Genomic DNA, 16,002 nt, shown 5'->3' with positions numbered 1-16,002 from the left:
AACAGTGAAAAACAAACGTTTTCCAAAAAATCTTGCTTGGAGAAGTTCTGAGATTTACTGTGTGTTGGTCGTTCGAGGTAAACAACTCCATTATTCAAGTTTGTTTGCATGCCACTTCTAGCTAGCGGGCGGTATCAACTATTAGCTATGAATGCCGGACTTTGTGGTTCACTATGAGCAGACCAATATACAGGGAGTCGAAACTTCCCGATTCTACCAGTGAAATTAAAATGTGCTAGTCCTAGCTTGTGATTTGGATAATTGTGATGTTTATGATAAAAACACAATGTTGTTAATATAGTAATGACTATATGCTGTGGCAAAGCCAGGGTGAAATAAAGGGTCAAAGCCCTTTAAATTCCATAAACCATGCATGATTGTTTTTGGCCTTACATCCACTTGTGGACAAAATGTGAGCGTTCCTTTCAGGGTGCTAGTGTTGTCATTAAGTAGGCACTAGCGCCTCTTAGTGGATAAGAGAAGAAAATTAGAGGCAAGTCAGTCATGCCCATCATATTATCAAGGCTCTCGTTTTGTCAACTGGCAGTGGTTCTCAAAATGTTTGTTACTGTATACCCTAATCACATTCTGCTCTACCCAAGGTATCCCATCATATGCAACTGATCATTATGCCTATGCTCTTGAGTCTTCCCAAGTATCACCTGTGGGTATACCATATAACACCAGGGGCACAAGTACCCCAGGGTTGAGACCCACTGACCTAGATGTTCACCAAGTGGAGACTAATTATTAATCCTTATTAACAAAGGCAAGCAATGACTTGAGTTCAGACACTACACCCTCACTATTTAGAAAATGGGTTCTATATTTGTATTCATTACTTTTGATAAATGGACATACATTTGGGTGCATTCAGCATGACAGAACGGTGTTTAACAAGTCAAATGAAACTACTATACTCAACGACCAGTGAAGAACAGTGTGATTGTGGCCCAGAGGGCGGTTGTGCATGTGGGCTGCAAGAGTTTTGCGATTTCTGATGGTCACACCCATATTGATTAGGCGACTTCGCCACACCCACCAAACGGGAGCAAACGTAGCCCTACCTCAAAGGCCGTCGAAAAATGATGCACACACTTTTGGTAATTCAGTACACTACAAACCGTCAAACGTATCAAACGTTGAACCAAACTGAATGCACCCCAGGTTTACATGTTCAATTCAGACAGGGAGACCTTAAAGATAGGTTGACATTTGAGAGAAATGCTTTATCTAAAAAAAATCGTCCATGCTGAAATGCATTTTTTAAATGTTATTTAGTTATTTGTACTCTACCTACCTACTCTAAAGTATAACTCCAGAATAAACTGTATAAAAAAAGGTCAAAAGATATGTATAACTGTAGGCTATTTCAGGCTAAAATAACACTGAGCTGAGGTACAGTAGGCCAACTGAAGAATGAATCAGAAGCCTATCTATAATCCTCTCTGGCTTCTACTTTTCTAGAGGGGGAGGGAGATATACAAAGGGGGGAGCGGTTAGGATTGGTGACGTCAGATTGGAATGAGGGAGTGAATGTTCCGGGTCAGACTGAGAGGAAATTAACTCTGGGACAAGGAAAACAGTAGGTTACACGAAATAAAACAGAGATGTGATCGTTTTCTGGACACGATTAGAAAAACTACTAACATCCCAGTGGCGACGTGATTAAAGGATAAATAACCAAGCGAAAATCAGGTGTCTACAACTATTCAAAGTGAGATAGACAGCGTATGTATTCCATGGTGTCCAGTGCAATTTATTTACGCCTGTGGAGGTGGTTTCGATGTTTGTTTTCTTTGAAAATTCGTTCGAATAGCAAGAAGGTGTTTGGCAAGCCATCTAGCTAGTTCAGTTCGAATAGTAGCTGTCCGTATTCAGTGGCGCCTTCCGTTTCTTTTATTTTACGTCTTTTCGGGCTATTTTTTAAGAACGGATTTTGCCATCACCCCGTGATGTTTCAGTGTATACCCCTGTGGCGGTGCAATCGTCATGTTGAATTGATCGATAAGCGGCACTGTTCTCTGTTATACGTTCCGGATGAGATCTACCGCTACAGTCGGAGTTTGGAGGAGCTTTTGCTGGATGCTAATCAACTCAGTGACTTGCCCAAGGTAAGCAGAATGTTTTCCAACTGGCTAAGTTAGCTGCTAAGCTAAACCTGTAGAATGCGAAGTTCACTGATAAGGTTTACATGTTTGCATGTTAGGAAAAAACATAAGTTGTCATTTAAATGTAACCAATGACCACGTGTTGTTGTTCATGTGATGAAAAATACCATAACCTGCAGTTTAAACAGATAGTTAGGTACATGATTGCATCTCAGGGGTGACATCATTACGCAATATCGCCATTCGTCAGGACAGAGAGGGAACGCGTATGTCGTAGGCATTTTCCTTGGACAGATTTTTTTTTACGTGGAATGATGCGCACGCCTTATTATTTGACATTTACATTATGCAAACTGCAAAACATAGCCTACTACAAAAATGACACTTTCTACTGTCATGCTATTTGATCGTTATTATGATGAGCGAAGACTAATCAGCTGCAAACTTCTTTATTCAATAACCAATCATTAGGATCAGCTTGATTGTCACATATCTGGCTATGTGTATACTATATGGTAGTTGTCAGTATTTGAAAGATTAAAAGTGAAATAGGCCTGTCACAATGATGAGTATCTCTGGCCCTGTGGTTTTGAAGTGACTACAACAGTTAGGCCTAGGCTTATCCCAATAATGGACTAAAGGAGCTTAACTTTAGTCCTTATAGTCCAAGGACCTTTACATATTCTGCTTAAAGGTGAATTGTCTATGGAAGACAAAACAGCCAAAAACTCCATATAAATAGTAGCAGGAGCATCACAGAGGAGGTCAAGTCAGTTAAAAAGCCATATTACAACCTATGTTGTGATAATGGCATCGTTTACTCTATAAAACATTAGTTCATACACCGCCGTGATATACAATAAGACCGTGGCAACAAAAAGACAAGTCACAGTGGCGCAATGAATTCAACTACATCTACTTTTGTTTCATCACAAAACCGGAGAGCACAAGATCTGTCCGGTGAAGTCCACAAAGCAAATATTGCATGCAAACAATTATATCACCTGCGGCATGGTCAAGCACGTTAATGTTTTCGACAGTTCACTAAACAACTTCTGATTTATAAAAACAGAGTCAGCACAAAGAGAACAGGAGCACAGCCTCAGCTATTCCAGTAATATTTCAACTTAAACATTTAAACATCATCAAATCAACAAGGCTATATGTGCTTAGTTTAATACACTGAAAACAAATTTTAAAGATACCAAAAACAGTTAGTCTAATCAATTTTGCAAAATGTGTGTGTGTGTGGGTGGGTGGGTGGGTGGGTGGGTGGGTGATGACTCGCCCTACTTATAGACTAGTTGAATGCCAATGCCATCTTCCTCTCTTTCATGTTGTCAACGGTCTATGAATCTTTCATACAGATACAGTACACTTTTATTTTTTGTTGTCACAGGCTACCTAGCTAAAATGCTTGATCGCCTGACTTCCTCCCATGGGCAACAATGAACCAGCTAAGTTAGCTAGCTGGCTAGGTAATGTGAGCCTACTAGGCTACATATTGAACTTCAATCGTCTCAGGCCAGTGGCACAACATATTCACTTATGGTTAGATAAGAAACACTGTCTTAATCATTGGCCTGTACAGAGAATTAAGTCAAAACCACAAGTCCAAATCCCCATCTCCATCCATGGCTTAGGAAAGGGCCAATTTAGCAAGCTAGCTACTGCAGGACATCAACATAAGCAGACTAGAAACAGACAAGTGATTTGATTGGTCTGAAGCCAAATCCCAACTGGCCTCCCTTTGGGGGTGTTTTGCTGCACCTGGACAACCCATAGTTGAGCTCAGCTCAATGCTGATTGGCTAATTAAGATTTTTTTTTAATCAAGGGAGACCAAATGCTTGCTGGCATCAATCAATCAAATGCTATGGCAGCAATATGTTATACTATTTTGGTCCAGACAGCATCAAATACATGGGCTACATATACTGAGACAGAGGGACACTGTTTCCCTCGCTCGGATGATTTTTCCAGTGACTTTTGGCCACTTGCGAATTGATGGAAAGTTCTGAAAACCCAGAGAGAGATGAAAGATACATTTTATAATTTTAATTTCACAAGTGCAAACTATCTGCGTTTTAACCATTTCACTTGAGTATTTATGGTCAATCGAGTGCTTAAATTGAGTGATCTGGGGAATGCAAATAGTTTTCCTTCACAGAAAATACATTGGTGCAACACATTCGGCAGAAAAAAGCTTAATTTTCAACAGATGACGAGAAGTGCAATGCAATTGGGCTGGCAACCACACATGTAAATGAGCTTCCAATGAATAAGCAGTCCTTTTTGTAAAAATTATGCATGGCTATCATATTTCTAATGTTTATCATAGAATGTAGCCAGCTACATTTCCTAATGTTTTGCAGAAAGTTAATCTTGCATTTTATCTAAGTATTTTAGATCTGCGTTTACAAAATGCAGCAGGATTTAACAAGTTAATTCTGCATTAACATGACCCCTGAGTCCCTGAGTCCACCCTGTCTTTCAACGGTTTTCCATAAATAAGCACTGTAACATGGAAATATGGCTGTGCGGGAACCCTAACTCTGTAAAGGTGCATATCAATTTAACCTTTTGCATTTTGAAAATGTATATCTCACTGATATGGAAGATAAGGTCCCTTTGCTTCCAAAATCATACCACAGACGATGAGTGTTAATGTTCAGACTGAGAATCGGGGCTCTTACTTATGGCTGAGATGACAACAGCCAGTGAAAGTCAATGGCGCCAAATTCAAACAACAGAAATATAATAATTAAAATTCCTCAAACATACAAGTATTATACACCATTTTAAAGATAAACTTGTTGTTAATCCCACCACAGTGTCCGGTTTCAAAAAGGCTTTACGACGAAAGCATACGATGCGATTATGTTAGGTCAGCACCTAGTCACAGAAAAACAGGGATTTTTCCAGCCAAAGAGAGGAGTCACTTTGAGTTTCCCCCCCAATACTACTAATAATATGCATACATTAGCATCTGGGACAGAGTAGCAGGCAGTTTACTCTGGGCACCTTATTCATCCAAGCTACTCAATACTGCCCCCCTGTCACCAAGAAGTTAAACTTATCTTATAAAAAACAATCAATCAATCATGATCACTAGTTAAAAACACATGGTTGATGATATCACTAGTTTATCTAGCGTTTCCTGCATTGCATATAATCGATGCAGTGCGTATCGTTGCTCCAATGTATACCTAACCATAAACATCAATGCCTTTCTTAAAATCAATACACAGAAGTATATATTTTTAAACCTGCATATTTAGCTAAAAGAAATCCAGTTTAGCAGGCAATATTAACCAGGTGAAATTGTCACTTCTCTTGCGTTCATTGCACACAGACTCAGTGTATATGCAACAGTTTGGGCTGCCTAATTTGCCAGAATTTTAAGTAATTATGACATACCATTGAAGGTTGTGCAATGTAACAGGAATATTTAAACTTATGGATACCACACGTTAGATAATAGTGTTTCAAACGTCACTCGCTCTGAGACTTGGAGTAGTTATTCCCCTGGCTCTGCATGGGTAATGCTGCTTCGAGGGTGGCTGTTGTCGTTGTGTTCCTGGTTCGGGCCCAGGTAGGAGCGAGGAGAGGGACGGAAGCTATACTGTTACACTGGCAATACTAAAGTGCCTATAAGAACATCCAATAGTCAAAGGTATATGAAATACAAATGGCATAGAGAGAAATAGTCCTATAATTCCTATAATAACTACAACCTAAAACTTCTTACCTGGGAATATTGAAGACTCATGTTAAAAGGAACCACCAGCTTTCATATGTTCTCATGTTCTGAGCAAGGAACTGAAACGTTAGCTTTCTTACATGGCACATATTGCACTTTTACGCTCTTCTCCAACACTTTGTTTTTGCATTACATTACTACTACATCTGTGGATGTTGAAATCAAGGCCAGGGCAAACTGACCAAGTATCAACTACTTTTCATTGTCCATGGACACTGGTTACAGTCAATGGAAAGAGCGTGCTCATATGTTTCAGTAAGGGCCGGCATTAACTGCAGAGAGAAGAGATGAAGAAAGGCAGAATTACGAGTTTTAATCACTTAATTTGTAAACAAAAAAGTATATAAATAAAAACACTAACCAATTGGTAAATCTACCTTCATTTGTTAGTTCTGTGAACTTTCATTATCCTCATGAGGGAGAGAAATAAAATATGTAAAGATATAGATATGTAGGTTTTTGGTAATGGAATTACAATGCAATGTTTCTTTTAATTTACAGAAGGCAAATACTTTCTCAGACTAAATATGTGTTGATATTAGTTGGTAGGGGTCTTTACTTCAATTTGATTGTGTTTTGATCTATTTCTAATACTTTACGACTTTTTCTGGTAGGTGTTTTTTAAGACACCAGATGGAAATCTATTTGATCAGAAATAAAAACAATTACTCATGCCAAAATGTTAAGATAGACAATGGTTGAGAAACCTACAGTACCAGTCAAAAGTTTAGACACACCTACTCAATCCAGGGTTTTTCTTTATTTGTACTATTTTCTTCGTTGTAGAATAATAGTGAAGACATCAACCTGGATTTTGTGTTAACTCTACAACAAAGCTTTTTTAGTGTCCAACAAGCTTTCTCTGCCCTTATTAACCTTATTAACCTTATTCTGAACACCTCCAAAACAAAGGTAATGCGGTTTGGTAAGGTGAATGCACCTCTCCCCACCGGTGTGATTACTACCACTGAGGGTTTAGAGCTTGAGGTAGTCGCCTCATACAAGTACTTGGGAGTACAGTTAGACTGTACACTGCCCTTTTCTCAGCACGTATCAAAACTTCAGGCTAAGGTTAAATCCAAACTTGGTTTCCTCTCTTATTTTTTATTTTATATATTTTTTTATTTTTACATTTGACCTTTTATTTAAGTAGGGAAGTCAGTTAAGAACAAATTATTTTTTACAATAATGGCCAAACCTGGACGACGCTGGGCCGATTGTGCGCCGCCCTATCACGGCCGGATGTGATATAGTCTGGATCGTAATTGCTCCTCTTTCACCACAGCTGCCAAACTAACCCTGATTCAGATGACCATCCTACCCATGCTAGATAACGGAGCAGTAATTTATAGATCAGCAGGTAAAGTTGCTCTCGAGTGGCTAGATGTTCTTTACCATTCAGCCATCAGATTTGCCACCAATGCTGCTGCACCACTGCACTCTATACTCTACTTTAAACTCGTCATCTCTGTATACACGTCGCAAGACCCACTGGTTGATGCTTATTTATAAAATCCTCTTAGGCCTCCCTCCCCCTCCCTATCTGAGATACCTACTGCAGCCCTCATCTTCCACATACAACACCTGTTCTGCCAGTCACATTCTGTTAAAGGTCCCCAAAGCACACACATCCCTGGGTCGCTCCTCTTTTCAGTTTGCTGCAACGAGCTGCAGCAAACACTCATACTGGACAGTTTTATCTCTTCATTCCAATACTCAATCATGGATACTCTTACTGACAGTTTTGGCTGCTTCGTGTGATGTATTGTTGTCTCTACCTTCTTGCCCTTTTCTGTTGTCTGTGTCCAATAGTGTTTGTACCATGTGTTGTGTTGCTGCCATGCTATATTGTCTTAGGTCTTTCTCATTATGTAGTGTTATGGTGTCTCTCTTGTTGTGATGTGTGTTTTGTCCTATATATTTTTTTAAAAATCCCAGCCCAGTCCCCGCACGAGGCCTTTTGCCTTCTCGTAGGCCATCATTGTAAATAAGAATTTGTTCTTAACTGACTTGCCTAGTTAAATAAAAAATAACACATATGGAATCATGAAGTAACAAAAAAAAGTGTTAACAAATCAAAATATAATTTAGATTTGAGATTCTTCAAGGTTTTGCCTTGATGACAGCTTTGCACACTCTTGGCATTCTCTCAACCAGCTTCATGAGGTAGTCACTTGGAATGCATTTCAATTAACAGGTGTGCCTTGTTAAGTTAATTTGTAATTTATTTCCTTAATGCATTGGAACCAATCAGTTGTGTTGTGACAAGGTAGGGGTGATATACAGAAGATAGCCCTATTTAGTAAAACACCAAATCCATATTATGGCAAGAACAGCTCAAATAAGCAAAGAGAAATGACAGTCCACCATTACTTTAACTTCTTGCGTCGAGCCATCCCGGATTCGGGATCGTGACTACAGCCTCAAGTCCATTAGCATAACGCAACGTTAACTATTCATGAAAATCGCAAATGAAATTAAATAAATATGCTAGCTCTCAAGCTTAGCCTTTTGTTAACAACACTGTCATCTCAGATTTTCAAAAATATGCTTCTCAACCATAGCAAAACAAGCATTATTGTAACAGCATTGATAGTTAGCATAGCATCTAACGTTAGCATCCAGCAGGCAACATTTTCACAAAAACCAGAAAACCATTCAAATAAAATAATTTACCTTTGAAGAACTTCTGATGTTTTCAAGAGGAGACTCTCAGTTAGATAGCAAATGTTCAGTTTTTCCTGAAAGATGATTTGTTTAGGAGAAATCGCTCCATTTTGTGCGTCACGTTTAGCTAAGAAAAAAACCTGTATCCAGGATTGTGTAAATCTATCCGTAAGTTCATTAGCATAACATAATGTTAACTATTCATGAAAATCACAAATGAAATGAAATCAATATGCTAGCTCTCAAGCTTAGCCTTTTGTTAACAACTGTCATCTCAGATTTTCAAAAATATGCTTCTCAACCATAGCAAAATAAGCATTTGTGTAACAGTATTGATAGCTAGTGTTAGCATTTAGCGTTAGCATTCAGCAGGCAACATTTTCACAAAAACCAGAACCATTCAAATAAAATCATTTACCTTTGAAGAACTTTGGATGTTTTCAATGAGGAGACTCAGTTAGATAGCAAATGTTCAGTTTTTCCTTAAAGATTATTTGTGCAGGAGAAATCGGTCCGTTTTCTGCGTCATGTTTGGCTAAAAAAAACGAAAAATTCATTCATCCAAACGCCAAACCTTCTTCCACATTAACTCCATAATATCGACTGAGACATGGTAAACGTTGTTTAGAATCAATCCTCAAGGTGTTTTTCACATATCTCTTCATGATATATCATTCCTGGAAGTCTCCTCTCTGTCTCAATCACATGGATGAATGCGAGCAGCTTGGAGATTACGCAACAATTTCAACAAAGGACACCGGGCGGACACGTGGTAAATGTAGTCTCTTATGGCCAATCTTCCAATGATATGCCTACAAATACGTCACAATGCTGCAGACAACTTGGATAAACGATAGAAAGGGCAGGCTCATTCGTGGCGCTTTCACAGCCATATAAGGAGACAATGAAAATCAGAGCGTCTCAAATCCTGCTCATTTCCTGTTTGAAGTTTCATCTTGGTTTTGCCTGTAGCATCAGTTCTGGGGCACTCACAGATAATATCTTTGCAGTTTTGGAAACGTCAGAGTTTTCTTTCCAAAGCTGTCAATTGTATGCATAATCGAGCATCTTTTTGTGACAAAATATTGCGCTTAAAACGGGCACGTTTTTTAAATCCAATAATGAAATAGAGCCCCCATAGCTTCAACAGGTTAAGAAATGAAGGTCCGTCAAGTCACAAAACCATCAAGCGCTATGATGAAACTGGCTCTCATGAGGACTGCCCCAGGGAAGGAAGACCCAGAGTTACCTCTGCTGCAGAGGATAAGTTCATTAGAGTTAACTGCACCTCAGATTGCAGCCCAAGTAAATGCTTCACAGAGTTCAAGTAACAGACACATCAGCTGTTCAGAGGAGACTGCTTGAATCAGGCCTTCTTGGTTGAATTGCTGCAAAGAAACCACTACTAAAGGATATCAATAATAAGAAGAGACTTGCTTGGCCAAGAAACACGAACAATAGACATTAGACTGGTGGAAATGGGTCCTTTGGTCTGATGAGTCCAAATTGGAGACTTTTGGTTCCAACCGCTGTGTCTTTGTGAGACGCAGAGTAGGTGAATGGATGATCTCCACATGTGTGGTTCCCAACATGAAGCATGGAGGAGGAGTTGTGGGGGTGCTTTGCTGGTGACACTGATTTATTTAGAATTCAAGGCACGCTTAACCAGCATGGCTACCAGAGCATTCTGCAGCGATACGCCATCCCATCTGGTTTGCGCTAGTGGTTAGAGCATTGGCCACTGTTCCCCGGGCGCTGAAGCCGTGGATGTTGATTATGGCAGCCCCCCGCACCTCTCTGCTTCAGAGGGGTTGGGTTAAATGTGGAAGACACATTTCAGTTGAATGTGTTCAGTTGTGCAACTGACAAGGTATCCCCATTTTGTTATTCAACAGTGCAATGACCCAAAACACACCTCCAGGCTGTGTAAGGGATATTTGACCAAGAAGGAGTGTGATGCAGTGCTGCATCAGAAGACCTGGCCTCCACAATCAACTGACCTCAACCCAATTCAGGTGGTTTGGGATGAGTTGGACTGCAGAGTCAAGGAAAAGCAGCCAACAAGTGCTCAGCATATGTGGGAACTCCTTCAAGACTGTTGGAAAAGCCTTCCAGGTAAAGCTAGTTGAGAGAAAGCCAAGAGTGTGCAAAGCTGTCATCAAGGCAAGGGTGACTAATTTGAAGAATCTCAAATATATATTTTGATTTGGTCAACACTTTCTTTGATTACTACATGATTCCATGTGTGTTATTTCATAGTTTTCTTCATTATTATTCTACAATGTAGAACATAGTAAAATAAAGAAAAACCCTTGAATGAGTACGTGTGTCCAAACTTTTTATTGGTACTGTATTTCTGCCTTCATTTCCCAAAAATGTAGACCCGTAGCTCTCATTTGACACCCAATTTGATATACGACTATGAACTTCACATGTTGGTGCTCATGGGTAATTTTTTGATGGAAATGACCCAAGGTAAAACATTAGGGAACATGGAGAAAACGTGCTTTTTCATTCCATTCATCATTCTCTAAGCTTTCATTTAATATCTTTCTGTGAGAGTAGAAGAGGAGCTCCCTTGCTTTGCATGCCATGCTGTAAGAAAGACCACAACCATAGTTGATGGTGCTCCTTGGCATGTAACTAATACGATCTAGGCTAGCTGAGTGAGTGCAAGACGAGTCAAACAGAATAAACTCTCCAGATCACTGTTGAACTGTAATGTGCTCTGCTCATTGTGTGGTCCCATCACATTTGCTATCAATGTGGTGATGCAACACTTGCCTTAACACAAGACAGGCCTATAGTATTTACATTTGGTCATTTCCAAGTAATAGGACCCATGAGCAGCAATGTGAAGTTTATAGGAGCATTTCAAATTTGGTTTCAAATGAAAGCTAGGAGTCTATATTTTGGGGGAAATTAAGGCATAGATACATTTTTCAATCGTGTTACATCCCAGAAATGTGTAAAAAGCAATGGCTTTGATTTCTGGTCACTCAGATGGGGAAAGGGGACTTTAAAAAGTATACTAGAAAACATCTTAAGATATAAAAAATACACCAACACAATAATGTTGAAGAAACGGCCCCTGACAATTAATATCAACATTTTATATTACGTTTTTCAGAAAGTATTTGCCCACTGTAAGTTTAAAAAATGTTGCCTAATGTCTTGTCATTCTTTTAAACCAAAAACCGACATATCTTTAAGATGTTTTCAGGAACGATTATGAGAGTTCACAGAAGTACCAAGTAAAGGTAGACCTACAAATGTAGTTATAGTTAACATTATTAAATAATAATATTTAATAGTGTTATAGTTAACACTATTAAAGCTGACCCCCCCCCCCAAAAAAAGTTAGCGTTTTTACCAATAACTATTTTGTTTATGAATTATTAAGTTATTAAAGCACTTCACTCTGTTACCAAACCGGTAACAGTGACCGCAATTGAATTGGCCACAATGGGGGAATCGGAGTATTCACAAAACACAGTAAGGGTAGGGCAAATCACGTTTTGGTTCACCAGCCACTGTGGCAGGTAGATAAAAAAAAAAATATACACACACACACACACACACACACACACACACACACACACACACACACACACACACACACACACACACACACACACACACACACACACACACACACACACACACACACACACACACACACACTTCTCCCACTTAAAAAGATGAGAGGCCTGTAATTTTCATCATAGATACACTTCAACTATGACAGACAAAATGAGAAAAAAAATACAGAATCACATTGTAGGATTTTGTAATGAATTTTTTGCAAATTATGGTGGAAAATAAGTATTTGGTCAATAACAAAGGTTTCTCAATACTTTGTTATATACCCTTTGTTGGCAATGACAGAGGTCAAACGTTTTCTGTAAATCTTCACAAGGTTTTCACACACTGTTGCTGGTATTTTGGCCCATTCCTCCATGCAGATCTCCTCTAGAGCAGTGATGTTTTGGGGCTGTTGCTGGGCAACACGGACTTTCAACTTCCTCCAAAGATTTTCTATGGGGTTGAGTTCTGGAGACTGGCTAGGCCACTCCAGGACCTTGAAATGCTTCTTACAAAGCCACTCCTTCGTTGCCAGGGTGGTGTGTTTGGGATCATTGTCATGCTGAAAGACCCAGCCACGTTTCATCTTCATTGCCCTTGCTGAAGATCGCCACATTCATTCTTTCCTTTACACGGATCAGTCGTCCTGGTTCCCTTTGCAGAAAAACAGCCCCAAAGCATGATGTTTCCACCCCCATGCTTCACAGTAGGTATGGTGTTCTTTGGATGCAACTCAGCATTCTTTGTCCTCCAAACACGACGAGTTGAGTTTTTACCAAAAAGTTCTATTTTGGTTTCTGCTGACCATATGACATTCTCCCGATCTTCTTCTGGATCATCCAAATGCTCTCTAGCAAACATCAGACGGGCCTGGACATGTACTGTCTTAAGCAGGGGGACACGTCTGGCACTGCAGGATTTGAGTCCCTGGCGGCGTAGTGTGTTACTGATGGTAGGCTTTGTTACTTTGGTCCCAGCTCTCTGTAGGTCATTCACTAGGTCCCCCCGTGTGGTTCTGTGATTTTTGCTCACCGTTCTTGTTATCATTTTGACCCCACCGGGTGAGATCTTGCGTGGAGCCCCAGATTGAGGGAGATTATCAGTGGTCTTGTATGTCTTCCATTTCCTAATAATTACTCCCACAGTTGATTTCTTCAAACCAAGCTGCTTACCTATTGCAGATTCAGTCTTCCCAGCCTGGTTCAGGTCTACAATATTGTTTCTGGTGTCCTTTGACAGCTCTTTGGTCTTGGCCATAGTGGAGTTTGGAGTGTGACTGTTTGAGGTTGTGGACAGGTGTCTTTTATACTGATAACAAGTCTAAACATGTGCTATTAATACTTATTATTATTTTTTTTTTCACCTTTATTTAACCAGGTAGGCTAGTTGAGAACAAGTTCTCATTTGCAACTGCGACCTGGCCAAGATAAAAGCATAGCAGTGTGAACAGACAACACAGAGTTACACATGGAATAAACAATTAACAAGTCAATAACACAGTAAAAAAAATGGGCAGTCTATATACAATGTGTGCAAAAGGCATGAGGAGGTAGGCGAATAATACAGTTTTGCAGATTAACACTGGAGTGATAAATGATCAGGTCATGTACAGGTAGAGATATTGGTGTGCAAAAGAGCAGAAAAATAAATAAATAAAAACAGTATAAAAAACAGTATGGGAATGAGGTAGGTGAAAATGGGTGGGCTATTTTCCTATAGACTATGTACAGCTGCAGCGATCGGTTAGTTGCTCAGATAGCTGATGTTTGAAGTTGGTGAGGGAGATAAAAGTCTCCAACTTCAGCGATTTTTGCAATTCGTTCCAGTCACAGGCAGCAGAGTACTGGAACGAAAGGCGGCCAAATGATGTGTTTGCTTTAGGGATGATCAGTGAGATACACCTGCTGGAGCGCGTGCTACGGATGGGTGTTGCCATCGTGACCAGTGAACTGAGATAAGGCGGAGCTTTACCTAGCATGGACTTGTAGATGACCTGGAGCCAGTGGGTCTGGCGACGAATATGTAGTGAGGGCCAGCCGACTAGAGCATACAAGTCGCAGTGGTGGGTGGTATAAGGTGCTTTAGTGACAAAACGGATGGCACTGTGATAGACTGCATCCAGTTTGCTGAGTAGAGTGTTGGAAGCCATTTTGTAGATGACATCGCCGAAGTCGAGGATCGGTAGGATAGTCAGTTTAACTAGGGTAAGCTTGGCAGCGTGAGTGAAGGAGGCTTTGTTGCGGAATAGAAAGCCGACTCTTGATTTGATTTTCGATTGGAGATGTTTGATGTGGGTCTGGAAGGAGAGTTTGCAGTCTAGCCAGACACCTAGGTACTTATAGATGTCCACATATTCAAGGTCGGAACCATCCAGGGTGGTGATGCTAGTCGGGCATGCGGGTGCAGGCAGCGATCGGTTGAAAAGCATGCATTTGGTTTTACTCGCATTTAAGAGCAGTTGGAGGCCACGGAAGGAGTGCTGTATGGCATTGAAGCTCGTTTGGAGGATAGATAGCACAGTGTCCAATGACGGGCCGAAAGTATATAGAATGGTGTCGTCTGCGTAGAGGTGGATCAGGGAATCGCCCGCAGCAAGAGCAACATCATTGATATACACAGAGAAAAGAGTCGGCCCGAGAATTGAACCCTGTGGCACCCCCATAGAGACTGCCAGAGGACCGGACAGCATGCCCTCCGATTTGACACACTGAACTCTGTCTGCAAAGTAATTGGTGAACCAGGCAAGGCAGTCATCCGAAAAACCGAGGCTGTAGAGTCTGCCGATAAGAATATGGTGATTGACAGAGTCGAAAGCCTTGGCGAGGTCGATGCAGACGGCTGCACAGTACTGTCTTTTATCGATGGCGGTTATGATATCGTTTAGTACCTTGAGCGTGGCTGAGGTGCACCCGTGACCGGCTCGGAAACCAGATTGCACAGCGGAGAAGGTACGGTGGGATTCGAGATGGTCAGTGACCTGTTTGTTGACTTGGCTTTCGAAGACCTTAGATAGGCAGGGCAGGATGGATATAGGTCTGTAACAGTTTGGGTCCAGGGTGTCTCCCCCTTTGAAGAGGGGGATGACAGCGGCAGCTTTCCAATCCTTGGGGATCTCAGACGATATGAAAGAGAGGTTGAACAGGCTGGTAATAGGGGTTGCGACAATGGCGGCAGATAGTTTCAGAAATAGCGGGTCCAGATTGTCAAGCCCAGCTGATTTGTACGGGTCCAGGTTTTGCAGGTCTTTCAGAACATCTGCTATCTGGATTTGGGTAAAGGAGAACCTGGAGAGGCTTGGGTGAGGAGCTACGGGGGGGGGCGGAGCTGTTGGCCGAGGTTGGAGTAGCCAGGCGGAAGGCATGGCCAGCCGTTGAGAAGTGTTTATTGAAGTTTTCGATAATCATGGATTTATCGGTGTTTCCTAGCCTCAGAGCAGTGGGCAGCTGGGAGGAGGTGCTCTTGTTCTCCATGGACTTCACAGTGTCCCAGAACTTTTTGGAGTTGGAGCTACAGGATGCAAACTTCTGCCTGAAGAAGCTGGCCTTAGCTTTCCTGACTGACTGCGTGTATTGGTTCCTGACTTCCCTGAACAGTTGCATATCACGGGGGCTATTCGATGCTATTGCAGTCCGCCACAGGATGTTTTTGTGCTGGTCGAGGGCAGTCAGGTCTGGAGTGAACCAAGGGCTGTATCTGTTCTTGGTTCTGCATTTTTTGAATGGAGCATGCTTATCTAAAATGGTGAGGAAGTTACTTTTAAAGAATGACCATGCATCCTCAACTGACGGGATGAGGTCAATGTCCTTCCAGGATACCCGGGCCATGTCGATTAGAAAGGCCTGCTCACAGAAGTGTTTTAGGGAGTGTTTGACAGTGA

The 16,002-nt window shown here is 41.0% G+C and overlaps 1 protein-coding gene across 3 annotated transcripts in view; it reads left to right on the top strand.

Annotated features, from left to right (window-relative positions):
• The first annotated feature begins 1,519 nt into the window (after positions 1 to 1,519).
• Positions 1,520 to 16,002, top strand: part of LOC124038405 (leucine-rich repeat-containing protein 1-like) — a 72,959-nt gene continuing 58,476 nt past the window's right edge. For all 3 annotated transcript variants that reach the window (XM_046354254.1, XM_046354256.1, XM_046354255.1), the window contains exon 1: positions 1,520 to 2,114. In XM_046354254.1, the coding sequence (XP_046210210.1) occupies positions 1,956 to 2,114 (159 nt within the window). In that variant the 5' untranslated portion in view covers positions 1,520 to 1,955. The remainder of the gene's footprint in view (positions 2,115 to 16,002) is intronic.

The sequence above is a fragment of the Oncorhynchus gorbuscha genome, linkage group LG06 (genome assembly GCF_021184085.1).
Source record: "Oncorhynchus gorbuscha isolate QuinsamMale2020 ecotype Even-year linkage group LG06, OgorEven_v1.0, whole genome shotgun sequence".
NCBI lineage: Eukaryota > Metazoa > Chordata > Actinopteri > Salmoniformes > Salmonidae > Oncorhynchus > Oncorhynchus gorbuscha.
Note: the sequence above shows the minus strand (reverse complement) of the source record. Positions and strands in the feature narration are given on the sequence as shown.